Genomic DNA, 15,794 nt, shown 5'->3' on the forward strand with positions numbered 1-15,794 from the left:
ATCGATGTATCTGCACAATAATAATCGGGACGCTGATTAATAAGCAATTGCCCCTTTAAAGCGGCCAAGGCGAGGGGCGGCCCCCTGGCAGCTGCTCTCTGAGCTCCTTAGGCTGGGCTTGACCAATCCTGCCCCCGGGGCTGGTCCCTGCGTTTGAATCTGATTGGCCGCGAGGAAATTTTGGGAAGGGGCTTAGGGCCCGGGCCAGGCCGTTTCAAGGCTCCCTGGGGGCGGGGAGGGAGGAGGGGGCTGGGCTGGGCTGGGCTCTGCGCGCTCCAGGGCTGGGGGCCCCCTTGAAACCGGCTAATTGGGGCTGAAGGGGGCCGGAGCCGCACAAAGGAGGGAGCTCCGGGACTCGGCCGGTCTGGCTGCGGGCAGGGCGCCCGGCGGCTGTCCCGGGACTCGGCTGCAGCCTCCGCAGCGCGAACTTCGCCGGGCCCAGGAGGGGCGGCTGCTCCGCGCGGCGCTCGCTCGCTCGCTCGGCCCGCCCGGGGCGCGGGAGCTCGGGGAAGGCGGCGGCGGCGGCGGCACCATGCGCCCGTCCAGCGTCCTGCACCGCCTGGCCTCGCTGCTGCTGTGGCTGAACGTGCTGGGCCGGGGCCGGGGCCAGTTCCACGGGGAGAAGGGCATCTCCATCCCGGACCACGGCTTCTGCCAGCCCATCTCCATCCCGCTCTGCACCGACATCGCCTACAACCAGACCATCATGCCCAACCTGCTGGGCCACACCAACCAGGAGGACGCGGGGCTGGAGGTGCACCAGTTCTACCCGCTGGTCAAGGTGCAGTGCTCGCCCGAGCTCAAGTTCTTCCTGTGCTCCATGTACGCGCCGGTGTGCACGGTGCTGGAGCAGGCCATCCCGCCCTGCCGCTCCATCTGCGAGCGGGCGCGCCAGGGCTGCGAGGCACTCATGAACAAGTTCGGCTTCCAGTGGCCCGAGCGCCTGCGCTGCGAGAACTTCCCCCGCCACGGGGCCGAGCAGATCTGCGTGGGGCAGAACCACTCGGAGGACGGCGGCTCCCCGGCGCTGCTCACCAGCCCGGCGCCGCTGCCCGGCCAGGGCACCCCGGGCGCGCCGCGCTACGCCACGCCGGAGCACCCGTTCCACTGCCCGCGGGCGCTGCAGGTGCCCGGCTACCTCAACTACAAGTTCCTGGGCGAGAAGGACTGCGCGGCGCCCTGCGAGCCGGCCCGCGGCGACGGGCACATGTTCTTCAGCCAGGAGGAGGTGCGCTTCGCCCGGCTCTGGATCCTGGTCTGGTCCGTGCTCTGCTGCGCCTCCACCTTCTTCACCGTCACCACCTACCTGGTGGACATGCAGCGGTTCCGCTACCCGGAGCGGCCCATCATCTTCCTCTCGGGCTGCTACACCATGGTGTCGGTGGCCTACATCGCCGGCTTCCTGCTGCAGGAGCGCGTGGTCTGCAACGAGCGGTTCCAGGAGGACGGCTACCGCACGGTGGTGCAGGGCACCAAGAAGGAGGGCTGCACCATCCTCTTCATGATGCTCTACTTCTTCGGCATGGCCAGCTCCATCTGGTGGGTCATCCTGTCCCTCACCTGGTTCCTGGCCGCCGGCATGAAGTGGGGCCACGAGGCCATCGAGGCCAACTCGCAGTACTTCCACCTGGCCGCCTGGGCCGTGCCGGCCGTCAAGACCATCACCATCCTGGCGCTGGGGCAGGTGGACGGGGACCTGCTGAGCGGGGTCTGCTTCGTGGGGCTGCACGGCCTGGACCCGCTGCGCGGCTTCGTGCTGGCCCCGCTCTTCGTCTACCTCTTCATCGGCACCTCCTTCCTGCTGGCCGGCTTCGTCTCGCTCTTCCGCATCCGCACCATCATGAAGCACGGCGGCACCAAGACCGAGAAGCTGGAGCGGCTCATGGTGCGGATCGGGGTCTTCAGCGTCCTCTACACGGTGCCCGCCACCATCGTCATCGCCTGCTACTTCTACGAGCAGGCTTTCCGCGAGCACTGGGAGCGCAGCTGGGTCAGCCAGCACTGCAAGAGCCTGGCCATCCCCTGCCCGCTGCACTACGCGCCGCGCATGGGCCCCGACTTCACCGTCTACATGATCAAGTACCTCATGACCCTCATCGTGGGCATCACCTCGGGCTTCTGGATCTGGTCCGGCAAGACCCTGCACTCCTGGCGCAAGTTCTACACCCGCCTGGCCCACAGCCGGCACGGCGAGACCACGGTGTGAGGCGGGCCGGGGCCGGGGCCGGGGGCCGGGGCCGGGGCGGGGGGGGAGCGTTTAAAACCAACTCTTTGGATTCGAATCTAACCCGCCTTCCGATGTTAGGGTTCTGAGCGTCCACGGCGCCTTGTAATTAGACCTGTACATAGCATTTGTAAATGGAATTTATATATTTCTATTTAAAAACCAAACGAAACCCGCAGAGATCCGGAAACTCTTGGGGCGGAGCGGCGCGGCTCGGCTCGGCCCGGCCCGGCCCGGCCCGGCGCCTCTCTTCGGTCCTAAAGCGTCGGGCTTTTTTCCCTTTCTCGGCCTTGGCAAGATCTCCCCTCTAAATGGAGCCATAGAGACGGATTTTCTGTTTGTGTTGGCTGTGGGGGGACGTTTTCAGCTGAACTTCCATAAAAGCCAGACCTGTAATCGCTTTTCCCCTGATGAGCACAGTATGGAAGCTCTTCTGTATTAAAGGCAGACTTCGGTTTGTGTTTTTTTTTTTTTTTTTTTAAAGTATCCATCTCCCTCTTTTCCCTCTTTTGGAAGTTTACCAAGAAGTTGTTTTTTTTAATATGAAGAGACTTATGAAGGGGCTGCCTCCCCCTTTTATCCCAGCAGCTGACTTGAGTGGGGTGGCCTGGTTCTGAGGATCTGGTAATGGTTTTTGCTAAGGCTTTTCTGCCCAACTGGAGACTCCAGTGAAAGGCACATGGGATTGATTCATGAAGAAAGCACACCCCAGTTCGGCCCTTTTATCAACCCCCTTCTTTAACTTCCACCTGAAAACTACTTCTCTGGCACTGTACATGTCTCTGTCCCCAAATGCTGTGTACAGAGGTTTCTAAACTACCTGTCCTTAGTAAGCAGTCTGCTCTTTGCAAGTACAACTGAGTTTAAAAACCAACAAAACCCCAAACCCTACTTCTGAGGGTTTTCTCCTAACTCAAGAGCTGTAATCCAAATGATAAAACCTTAGCAACTGCCATTCAAGATTTTTGTGGTGTGGTGCTCTTTCATTCAGGTAGGCATCATTTTAAGCAGTAAGTGGGTTGGGAAGGATCTTTTTACTTATTGGGGGGGGGGGGGGGAAGGGGAGTGAATCTCATTTTAAAGTTACTGCTTGCAAACAAACAAAAACCCAGAGGGTTCCTGTTCCTCTACAGTGTTTGCTGATGTGTTCTGGAATCCTATATCTGAAAACTCCTAGAAAGTTTAACAGATTTTTCTGTGAAATAAAGGTGGAGACTCTCTCTGATGACTCCTTGTTTGGCAGTGAAGTGGGGGGGAAATGCCTGTTGCAGAATTCTTAATCAGGCCTCTTCCAACTTTTTTATTTTTAATTTCCAGGATTGGCCAACGTGTTACTTTTCTTTTTTTAATTCTAAAAGTCTTTTGTGGCTTACTGCACAAACCATCCTCCATGGAGGAGAATATTTAGAACCAGCTTTTAAAAACAAACAACATTCTGCCACTGCGTACTTTAAACTTTGTCCCTAATAACTACAGGATTAGAGAGGGAAGCACTAAAATTAAATATGTAGACCCTGCCCCCCATCAATGAATGCTGGCTTCAGTCCTGTTTTTCACTGATTGTAGAATGTATAATGTAAATGTTATCCATGTGTAAGGTTTTTAATTCTCTATCTTTTTATACTGTTTAAGGGGAAGGGACTTGGATTGATTTCTTTGCTACCACATCAAATATACTTTAGTTTGACAGCCTGCCTCTGTGTTTTGGAGAGGAACTGGGAGAGGGAGAACATAATGGTGCGAATCAGAAGACATTCTAATGAACTGTACTGGTAAGAGGAATATTGATACAAAATTCCTTACCTCCTAGGCTTAAAAACAAAACCAAACCCCATGAATGCTAGAAATAATCGGTTCCTAACTTGAACTTTTCTTAATTTTACTGGTAGATTTCAGATCCTTTGGGCTGAAAATCTGGTTTGATCAAAATCAACGAATATTGACTTCCCTCCTCGCAATTCAGTTTCTCACTGCTAACTGAAAAGGAGGACTTGTGGCACTTTAGAGACTAACCAATTTATTTGAGCATGAGCTTTCGTGAGCTACAGCTCATGCTCAGATAAATTGGTTAGTCTCTAAGGTGCCACAAGTACTCCTTTTCTTTTTGTGAATACAGACTAACACGGCTGTTACTCTGATCACTGCTAACTGGAGTCTGTTCTCAAAACAGCTTTAGTTAAGGAGTAATGTGTATGGCCTGATTCTGTTTACTTTAACTTGCCATCTACTCGACTGTAATTATAATGTAGCTCAGTATATAAGATCATAGCTAAAACATCACAAAACTGGGGTAGGATGCAAAGAGTTAAACTGCAAAATTCATGTGTCTCTGCTATAGATTGTGGGGAGGAAAACAGCCCTTAGATCTGGTTTAATTTTCCAGGGGCAAATGGGGGAAATGTTTTTTTTTTTTTTTCCCCCCCCTTCCCTTGGTGGTTTGGAAAATGACTCTTAAGAACAGTCTCAAGTATTTAAAAAGTAAACCTTTTGCTTGCCTGCTGCTTCTATACCTACCTCCCATGGGGTGTTGGCTCCCCCATCTCCTAAACCTTTCATAGGGCTGTAACATTTTTAATCAAGGTGATTTTGATTTACTGATCTTCCTCCCCTGCAGGGGGAAGAATGCCCAGGGAGACACGTAGATGCCAGCTGACGAAGGGGCGAGGGGTGTTGGGAAGGGTAAATGTTCACCCCTGTATTTGATTTAACCTATTTAATCCCTTCCCCCCCCCCCCCCCCAGCCTGAAGAGGACTGTAGAAGGGAGTTTGGGAACATGCTGTAATTGCATGTGAGCTTGTTTCAAACACCAAAGTAAGGAGTAAGTGGGGGGAGACTGTCCTAAAGGGAACCAGATGGGAGTGGTAAGCTGTGAACATGTGTCCTGTATCAAACTGGCCTGCTAGATAAAGGAGAAATACATTCCAGCTGTCTCTTGTGCCCTGGTCATTATTAGAGAGGGAGAGGGAGGGTGGGTCACTCCTGGAGCCATTGCTAGACCTTCCTGCATACATGTGCCTTAGATGGTTCTCTGCTGAGCCAGTACAAGTAAATCCCTTGCCGACGAGCTGGACTATTGATCTGCATGGCCAAGACGTGACCAGTGATTCTGGGAGGCCTGAGGTCTAGACCCACCCTCTGAAAATGAAAAGGAGTACTTGTGGCACCTTAGAGACTAACCAGTTTATTTGAGCATGAGCTTTCGTGAGCTACAGCACTTCACGAAAGCTGATGCTCAAATAAACTGGTTAGTCTCTAAGGTGCCACAAGTACTCCTTTTCTTTTTACGAATACAGACTAACACGGCTGTTACTCTGAAACCTCTGAAAATGGGGGGGCCTATCAGGTGTCTTCCATGAGCCACCCAAACCCACAAGCTCCTTCTGAAAATCCTACCCTGAGCTTTGAAGGTGCAAATGCCAGTTAAAGGGAATGTCTTAAAATCAGCTCCTCCTTTAAGAGGCAGGCAAGGCTCTGTGCTGCTGACACCCGAACATGCTAAAGAATGTAGCTCTTTGCTCTGCATTAGGTGTCAGCCGGATCCCTGGCTGTGGGGCGGGAAAGGCAGCACCCCCAGGGCCTGGAGCCTGCTGTTGACAGACAAGGAGTCTTCCCATTCACTCCTTGAAAATGTCTGTATTTGTGCACTTTGAAATCAGCCTTGCTAATCAGCTGAGCTCCCCAGCAGCTGTTTCGTGTTACTCTGTTGTAGGAAGGCATTTCAGTTTACCCCTAAGAAGATATATTACACCCAACCCTGCTGGAACACCCTTCTTTTTCACAGACAAAATGTCCTGTGCAAATCACTAGGGGAGGAGGGGAGATGCCCTCTCCCCCAAGGATAGCAGGATCTGTGTGTGCGAAGCTTTCCAGTGCCCTAGCTTAGAAAAAGAGACCCTGGAAGGGCTGTTACTTCAAAAAGTTTGCATTGTGCTACCTTCTTTGTGATCTTTACCGCACTGGCCCCTGCAGCCTTCTCTTGGGGTTTGGCTAGAGGGCTTCCTAGTGAATTCATTTGTACCACTCTGGCCAGATTTCCACCCCACAAGAACTCGGTGCCTGTTATCAGTGGGTGTTGCAGGGTGGTGAGTCCTGCTGAAAACCTGACCCAAAGATTGTAGGGCTGAGAAGGAAGCAGCTTCATTCAGTCCTTGCTTCCCAGTTTTCTGTAAACGCTTCTCTTGTTCTAAGGCTCTCGGGCATCTCATTTTAACCAAATAATTTGTATCATTCTTTATGGAGTTGCAGTTTGCCATGGACCCTACCTTGTAACTAAATACCAGGGCCTTTCACATGGTGGTTTTTAAGGTTAGAGTTGAATTGGATGGCTTTTTAATGGGAATGGGGGAGGGTTTTTTTCCCAGTTAAGTGTGGAAAGTTGACAGACTGGCTTTGAAATGGAGATTCCCCCCCCCCAACTCTCAAGAAAAGCCAGTCTGTTTAATGCATTAAACATCCCAGCTGTTGTAGAGAAGGAAAAGACTAGAAAGTTTCATCTAGTCAAGGAAGAAACATCCCCGGGTTCAGTGGGGGGAGCGGGTTGTTCTCTCTGCTATAAACGCTCATCCCAGTCCAGGAATTATTTTAAATAAATAAATTCCTTTGCACCAGACTGGAGACTGCCCAATCATGCAGACAAAAAGCCCTTCTTTAAATGACTCAGTTACGAATCAGTGCTCAGAGGAGCATGAGGCAATCTGAGCTGCTTAACAAACACACAACTTTTTTCCAGACAGGAAAAAGCTGGCTCTGGGCAAGGAGAAAACAGCCCCCAAAGTGAATATGACAGCGAAGTAAGCAGCTGAAAAAGGGGTCGGGGTGTGAGTGAGTGAGATAAAGGGAAGTTGGGATTCAACCCTGACTACCTAGGATTTTGGTTCATTCTCCCTGTCACGGCATCAATAGGCTTACATCGAGGCCCTCTACCTGTCTCCTGTAGGGCTCCAGTCCTGCAGGCTCCCCCCACTTCAAGGGGGTACCCCCCATGGACGCAGGGGTCTGAGCCTGTGCAGCAGGGACTGAGGCCTATCTGGATCCACCCGTTGTTAAGCTGATCTGGGAACTGAAATAAAGAGTGGTCTCTGAAGCAGCAAATGCCCAGTGTTGGTGCTTTAACAAATAACAGCCCTGGGCCAGCCAGGGGAGGGGAAGGGGGCTCTTACTTGTTGGATGGGGGACGCAGCATGTGGAGAGGGGGGGATGCTCCATGCACTGTGTGTTGCAGAGAGCAGGGACGGTGCCTGCAGTCCGGCAGAGGTGGGGTCCCTTTGATGTGAACTAATTAGGCCTGCAATGTTTTCACAGCTGGCCTAGTGTGACTGGGCTCTGTGGAAGTCAATTAAAGTGCAGCTCCAACCCCCACTTCCCAATCAAACACCCCCCCTGATACCAGGCCCCCCCGCAGGTCCCCAGAGAACCTCCAACTCGTCACACAGTGGCTTGTGATGAAGGAAACTAGCCACTGGAGAGGAGAGACCCAGCAGGGTTTTCTAGGGCTGAATATTTGAATCCAGATAATGATGTAAAGTGTACCTTTTTATCTAATCCTGGGGAGGGAGGTATTGTGTTCTTAAAGCGATGGGCTCAGGCTGAGGGGAGCGCTAAGGAGCTAATCGATATCCCAAAGTGGTGTAGAGCAGAAATCCTGCTCCAAAGAGAAGGCCGCGTATCTACTGGTCATAACCCCGTGGTAGCAACTCGTCACCGGCTCACACTGGGCGTAGAACCTTTTCGTGAGTTCTGGTTTTTTTAGTTACAAAAGTGTGATTGTCTTTAAGTTATGTGTGTGTGTGTGTGTGTGTAAACAAATAAATACGTTCCCCAATGTGCTCAGGATCGTTTCGTGCTTCTCTAACTCTCGGCTGTGGGGGGCTGTAACAATCCCCTGGTCCGGTGCGTGGCTTGTGCTACCCTGAAAAGCCCCAACCCTGCAACCTCTTCAGCCGGCAGGTCTCTTTGGGCAGGAGCGCGGCCTCGCTGAAGCTGATGCAGCAGCTTCATGAGCAAAGTTCTGTGTGAGTTTGAGGCTTATTCGGCCTGGGAAACTGAGCGGTGGAGCTAGAGCAGCCTGCCTGCGGCTCGGCTGTAGCCGTGCTGGTGTAACCTGGGTCGTTGTCGTGCTCCCCCTACGCGGGGTAATTAGGCTGTGTAAACAAGCGCGAAGGATTTGTGTGCGAGGTTGGCGCTTTGTGCTTGTGATGCCCCCAGTGGGGGTATAAATAAAGTTAGTCTGTGTAAGTGTTTGCAGGATCGTGGCCTGTATTTGTGCAACAAATCGCTCCTCTTCCCCCCCAAAGCAGTCTCGTACGGAGCGAGATCGAGCTATTCCTACCTGTCCGTGCCCGAAGTCGCTTGAATAGCAGGGCCTGAATGGTAAACTTACGATGCGTTTCCAAAACCCATGTCTCCGAGGGAAACTGCAGCAATCTACTCCGCTGGGTCAATTCTCCCCTCCTGCCGTGGGAATGCTCTCTCTTTGGTGTAATGAGCACTTGATCCAAGGCTCAGGGAAGCCAGTAACAGTCATTGCTGCCTTTGGATGTGGGAAATTCACATCCTTGGGGCTGAGCATTCAGTCCCGTTGCCATAGCAAGTTCATTTGGCTTCAGTGGGAGTGGGATCTGGCTCAGAGCATTGGAGAGAGACCAGGCTCGAAGGATCAAATCCATCACAAATTGAATTCTGTTCCTAGGTTCATTGATTCCAAGGCCAGAATGGACCATGGTGATCATGTCAGCTGACCTCCTGCATAGCACAGGCCAGAGAACTTCCCCACAATAATTCCCAGAGCAGAGTTTTTAGAGAACCATCCATCTCGCTTTAAAAAGTGCCAGTGATGGAGAATCCACCAGGACCCTTAGTAGGTTGCTCCAATGGTTAATTACTCTCCCTGTTAACAAATGACATCTTGGTTCCAGTCTGAATTTGTCTAGCTTCAACTTGCAGCCACTGGATCGCGTTAGACCTTTGCTGGATTGAAGAGCCCATTATCAAGTATCTGTTCCCCAGGCAGCTACTTATAAACTGTGATCAAATCACAGTGATTGAGCTTCTTGAGCCTTTCACTGTAAGGCAGGGTTTCTAATCCTTTGGTCATTCTCACGGCTCCTCACCAAACCCTCTGCAATTTAGCAACATCCTTCTTGGATTGTGGGCACCAGAACTGGACGCAATATTCCAGCAGTGGTCACACCTGTGCCAAATACAAAGGCCTCTGCTAGTCAAGATTCCCTGTTTAGGCATCCCAGGCTGGCATTAGTTCTTTTGGCCATCTCACACTGGGAGCTCATGTTCAGCTGATTTCCCCCCCACCCCGAGGTGCTGCTCCCCAGGATGGAGTCCCCCATCCTGTAAGTGTGGCCTGGGTTCTTTGTTCCTAGGTGAGTACGTTTACTTGTAGCCATATTCAAATGCATAGTTTGCTTTCACCCAGTTTACCAAGCGATCCAGATCACTCTATCAGTGATCTGCCCTCTTCATTATTCACCATTCCCCCAATGTTTGTGTCATCTGCAAACTTTGTCAGTGGGGATTGAATGTTTACTTCCAGGTAATTAATAAAAATGGCAATTAGTGTAGGGCCAAGAACTGATCCCTGCTGGGAACACACCCACTTAATGATGATTCCCCATTTACAGTTGCGTTTTGAGACCTACCAGTTAGCCAGTTTTTAATCCATTTAACGTGCCATATTAATTTTGTATTGTTCTAGTTTTCTAATCAAAATGTTGTGTGGTACCAAGTTAAATGCCTTACCGAAGTCTGAGGCCAGCTCTCCACTGGGAAATTATGTTGGTATAACTAAGTTGAATGAGTTAAACTGGCCTAACCTCCCTGGTATAGACAGCACTAAGTTGACAGGAGCCTTCTCCCATCGACCCGAGCTAGCGCCTCTCAGGGAGGAAGAGTACCTATACCGAGGGGAGAACCCCTGTTCACCGAAGCAGTTCCGTGGTGCTGCTGGAGCATTTTCAGTGTAGACAAGCCTGTTATCAACCAGTCTTGGAATCTCATCAAAAAGAGATATCAAGTTTGGCTGACAGGATCTGTTTTCCATAAACCCATGCTGAGTGGCATTTAATTTCATTACCCTCCTTTACTACTTTATTCATCGAGTCCCGTATCAGCCACTCCATTATCTGGCCCAAGAGCGATGTCAGGCCTGTAATGACCTGGGTCATCCCATTTACCTTTTTAATATTGGCACAACATTGGCTTCCAGTCTTCTGGAACTTCCCCAGTTCTCCAAGACTTATTGAAAATTAGCATTAATGGTCCAGCGAGCTCCTCAGCCAGCTCTTTTAAAACTCTTGGATGCCAGTTACTGGACCTGCTGATTTGAAAATGTTTAACTTTAGTAGCTGCTGTTTAACATCCTCCCAAGATCCAGCTGGAATGGAGAGAATGTCACAGTCCTCATCCTTGCCATACGGTCTGACTTTGGGACTGGATTAAGGTATACAGTTATTCTCGTGTTGCTGCTCTGCTTTCAGCCCACACCCTACCTTAGTCCACAATAACTGTCCTGGGAAGACCCACAAGCACTAGCTAAATTTTGAAAATTTCAGCCACGGTGGCTTGTCCTAAACCCTGCTCTATGCTTGGTGCTTTGTGTCTCTAAGCACTGTACAGGGTGGGAGCGGGGCCTTCGGGTTATTTTAGTCTTTGTGGAGAACGGGGCTAGACTGTGTCTGTGCAGCTCCCTGGCTCGCAGTCCTTATCAACCCCCTTCTGCCAGCAGATGATGATTTGTTGACACACCAGCCGGCAGTGACTGATTGTTCCTAGGTGATGGGGGCGGGCGGGCAGGGAGGGGGAGAAAGCCCAGCGAGCTTTTTTAAGTCCTTCTCTGGAAACAAGACCCATGGAACAGGGCTGTCCTTTTGCCCCTTCGTTATCAACAGTGACCTTTTCCCCGACCTCCGGCCATGTGGGGACTGAGCATCTGAGGGTATTCTCTAGCAGAGCACACCGGCCATGGCTGTTTCTACACGTGAATATTTCTAGTCATGTGGTGGTGTGTTAATTAACACAATTGTAAAGTCTAGTGTAGACATGTGCAGGAGCAAACAGTTATGGAAATTCACACAATTTACAATCAGGAGAGTTAATGTGTGTGATTTAACAAATCAGGGCGTAGTTGAAAGTTCCCTTGTGTTATCTATGGCACTCGGCACAGGTCTAACTGCCCTAGCTCTTCATGTCATTCCCATTGTTTTACTGATGGGGAAACTGAGGCACAGAGCAAGGCAATAGAATCCCGTTCCACTTGTCTATGCAGGCTCCACTAGTACTCACGCTGTTACTGGCTCGGGGGGGGGAGGGGGAGGGAGGACTCATGTCTCAGCGTAGACAGAAACATAGTCCATATCTGGTGCCATCCCACTGGCAGCAGAGTGAAAGTTTTGGTGCCTCCGGCTGCCCTGGGCCTTTGCAGGGAGTTAGACCAGAAGTCTCACCTTGGCACCAGCCACGCTGAGGGGAAAACTGCTATTCCAGTTAGCTGGAGCCTTGGGTTGGGGCCAGTTTATTCCAGGGAGAAAGCCAACTCTGGTCTGCGATGCTGCACGGACCAACCCCTGCACAAGCTGCCTCTGCCCTGGCCCTGGCACTGAGGAGGGCTGAAGGAGCCTGGCAGAGCTCGGCTGAAGGGCCAGGATGGTGGGAGGCAACACGACCAGGTTTGGGGATGGAAACAGGCTGTTGGGAAAGGTGGGGAGAGACTCTGGGCTTTGTGGTCAGATACAGTTTAAATCCCACAATTACCCCCACCACCTTGCAGCCATTAACCCCTGCCCCCTCCTGCCGAGTTACAGCTAACAATCAGCTGGTCTTTAACTGGGCAGAGACAAACTAGGGAGTAGATGGTGGCACGGTTAAAAACCATTCCCTGCCTTGAGCTGGGTCTGGTCGTCCACCAGTGTCCCTGATGTCTGTGCAACGAGTTGAGTCCTAGTCTCTGGATTTCCAGCCCCGTCCCTGCCACAGCAATGCCCCCTAGCCCAAGAAAACGAGGCCTTTGTGTGTAGAAGCTGCAGAGCGTCAGGCAGCCTGATGGTCATGGGTACAGCTGGCCTGTCCCACCGCCGAGTTCGCAGCCTAGGACTTACAGCACGGATCGCTCAGTGGCCTTGCTGATTGAGGGCCAAGTCCTGAGCTTGGGGATTGGGGTGCTCAGCACCATGCCAGGATCAGGCCCTTAATGTTCCATTGACTTGCTCAGACCCCTCACTCCCCAAATTTGCTTAATCAGTCCTGTCTACACTCTCCAGGAAACCTCCCCATGCCCGCCCCGTCCCCCCGCCCTTCAGTGATTGTCAGCGGCATTTTGGAGAATAATGAAACAGACCCGCAGAACCCCACTAAGCAGCAGAAACAACCCAGCAACACAGGAAGTGTCCCTGCAATGAGGAACGGAGACCAACCCAAATGGCTTGTACTGTCTGCACACACACCCGCTCCCCCCTGCCCGGGACATCTGACTCCACAGGTGGTGACTGCAGCTGGGAACTGGTTTGTCACCAGAGCTGTGATAAGAGATCCCCGGCCTGGATTCCATCTCGCCTGATAGGGGCTGATAAGATGCCCGTTTTCTGGGTCGATCTGGATCCGATCCCACATTGTGACACTCGCAGACTGTTTTTGTAGCAATGTGCCGAGGGTCCAAACCCAGGGCAGAAGGTGAATTACTGAAAACCTCTCAGTCACACTGAGTGAAAGGGCCAGATCCTCAGCTGACGTGAATCAGTGTAGGGGCGTAGGGAATTGCCACCCTGGAGCAGGGCAGGGCTCTCCCTAGTTCAGCGTTTCTTCTCCAGCGGTGGCCAGCGCCTGCTGCTTCTGAGGAAGGTGCAGAAACCCTGCAGTTATGGGAGAACCTGCACCATGGAGATCTCCTGAGTCCAGTAGCTAGCAGCTGACTAAAACCCTGAAGCAGGGGGCTGTGTAGCCTAGCCCCATTCTTTGCTTTTGCTAGAATTTATCTTTACGACTCTGACCATCCTTGTTATCATAGAATCATAGAATATCAGGGTTGGCAGGGACCTCAGGAGGTCATCTAGTCCAACCCCCTGCTCAAAGCAGGACCAATCCCCAGCTAAATCATCCAAGCCAGGGCTTTGTCAAGCCTGACCTTAAAAACCTCTAAGGAAGGAGATTCCACCACCTCCCTAGGTAACCCATTCCAGTGCTTCACCACCCTCCTCGTGAAAAAGTTTTTCCTAATATCCACCCTAGACCTCCAGACGCATGCCCAATCCCCACTGGAATGTGACTTCAGTGCAGGTGGATCAGAGACTCACAGAACAGTGGGGCTGGAAGGGATCTCGAGAGGGCAGCGTGTCCAGCTCCCTGCACTGAGGCAGGACCAAGTAACCCTCCCAGCCCGTCGCTGACAGGGGTTTGCCCAGCCTGTTCTTAAAACCCGGCCGTGGGGGGATTCCGCAGCCTCCCTGGGCAGTCTGTGGCACAGCTTGGCCACCCGGCGCGTTCTAGGGCAAGATCCATCCCCAGCAGCTGAGCATCACGCCCACATTCTTCAAATGCAGAACACCAGTGAGCGTCTCTGATGACCGTGAAGCTCAGGCCGGGACGCGGCGCACACCCACACTTTGTGGGCAGGGACAGTGTTTACTAGAGATCTGGACTGGCACAATGAGCTGCCCATCCTGGGTGGGTCCCCCAGAAACCACAGCCACACAAACACTAGTACAACAACAAAGGGCAAGGTGTCGGGCCAGATTCTGCCCGAGCAGGGCTAGTCTTGTTCCTCAGAGATGGCTCTGAAACCCTGCAAGGCAAGAGATGGCTGGAGCGCACATCCTACTTAGACGTCACTGTTGGCTTCCCAGGCAGCTTGGCAGAGAACGGGGGGGACTCGTTACACACATGGGAGTAGCTTGTAAGAATGCCATGCCATCGACAGGCAAAGCCCTGACTCCTGGAGGCATGTGTGGTTTTAACTGGCCCCTCTCTCCGTCACATGTCTCCCCCTTGGTGGGGGGAACACGGGATCTCTGTCCTGAGAAAGCCCATGAGTCTGATGCTTCTAGGCTGACCAGACAGCATGTATGAAAAATTGGGACAGAGGGTAGGGGGCAATAGGCGCCTATGTAAGACAAAGCCCTGAATATCGGGACTGTCCCTATAAAATCGGGACATCTGGTCACTCTAGGTGCCTTGGGGATAGACAGGTTTCAGAGTAGCAGCCGTGTTAGTCTGTATCTGCAAAAAGAAAAGGAGGACTTGTGGCACCTTAGAGACTAACAAATTTATTAGAGCATAAGCTTTCATGAGCTATAGCTCACTTCGTCGGGATAGAAAGGGGTCCACACAGCAAGGTCAGTGCCCAGAGATGAGCTTCCCCTAGGCTGGGGGTTGTTACAAGCTGGACTTTTAGTTCAGGCCAGTTTCTAATACAGTGCTGAGCTAGCTCAGGCCTTATGATGCAGGATAGGGCCATTTTCCCCATCTCAGAGCTGGGGCAGCTGAGCCACTGGGGGCTGTGGGACTTGCCGAAGGTGACACAGGAAATCAGTGGCAGAGCTGGAAAGAGAACTTGGGAATCCAAATGTTTCTGTTCTGACCACCAGACCCCACTCCCCTGTCAGAGCTGGAAACAGGACCCAGGAGTCCTAGCACCTCATCCTCCCTGCTCTAACCACAAGTTGTGTCTAAGTGAAGATATTGAAGGGTGTGATTCCATCCTGCTTCAGCATTACCCATGAGTAGCTCCAGTCCCCAGAAACCCCCAGATTAAAAATGAGCATTACTGTCCGTGCTGGGAGGCAGCCCCTCTGCCACAAGGAAGAGACGGACTCTTCAGGGAAAGACATTTTGTTGTTGAGCTTCTGAGAATTTTACACATAAAAATCTGTAACTGTCACTAACAATAGGTGACAGCAGGGCCTCTTTAGGCAGAGCAGGGGTTGGTTAATGTCACCTGTGTTGGCTAAGCACCGCCCCGGCCCCTTTGATTGCATTTCCCTTGCTGGGGGGTGAGTGGATGGGCACTTGGGGGAGAGCTGGGACCCTGGGCTCTCTTCTCCATTCTGTCAGGCAGCGTGTGTCTAGTGGTTAGAGCAGTGGAGTGGGAGTCGGGACTCCCGGGCCTATTCCTAGCTCAGGCACTGACTTGCTGCGCGGCCTTTGACGGAGCTCTGTGGACCCGACTTGCAGAATGCAGCACTCACACTGGAGTCACTTGGAGCATCTGAAAAATCAGGCCGTATTAGCCTCTTTGTGCCTCAGTTTCCCCCTCTTCACAGTGGGGATAATGACAGCTCTCCCCCTTTGTAAAGTGCTTTCCCTAGGTGAGTGGCCCGTAGCACTGTGGGATTTATCACTCTTTCCCCAGGAGAGGGATGGGTCCCTGGAATCCCCACAGGTAATGAAAAGGCCCCCACCCTGGTGCATGACATGCGCCCCACGAGGAACGTAAAGGGCATGCCCACAAGTGCCGCACTGCTGTGGTGGGCACACCAGCTGGCGCAGCAGGTGCGTGTGTCTGCCCACCCGCACAGGGAGCCATGCCCAAAAGCTCCATCAGCCCTGCCCTGGGCTCCCGGTAGGCCG

General features: G+C 52.2%; 1 protein-coding gene across 1 annotated transcript; it reads left to right on the top strand.

Moving 5' to 3' along the window:
• The first annotated feature begins 229 nt into the window (after window positions 1–229).
• Window positions 230–8,464, top strand: FZD2 (frizzled class receptor 2). Its single transcript, XM_043536692.1, has one exon. It carries the CDS (start codon window positions 533–535, stop codon window positions 2,204–2,206), a length of 1,674 nt encoding a protein of 557 aa, XP_043392627.1. The 5' UTR covers window positions 230–532; the 3' UTR covers window positions 2,207–8,464.
• The last annotated feature ends 7,330 nt before the right edge of the window (window positions 8,465–15,794 follow it).

Source organism: Chelonia mydas, chromosome 27 (assembly GCF_015237465.2).
Source record: "Chelonia mydas isolate rCheMyd1 chromosome 27, rCheMyd1.pri.v2, whole genome shotgun sequence".
Lineage (NCBI taxonomy): Eukaryota > Metazoa > Chordata > Testudines > Cheloniidae > Chelonia > Chelonia mydas.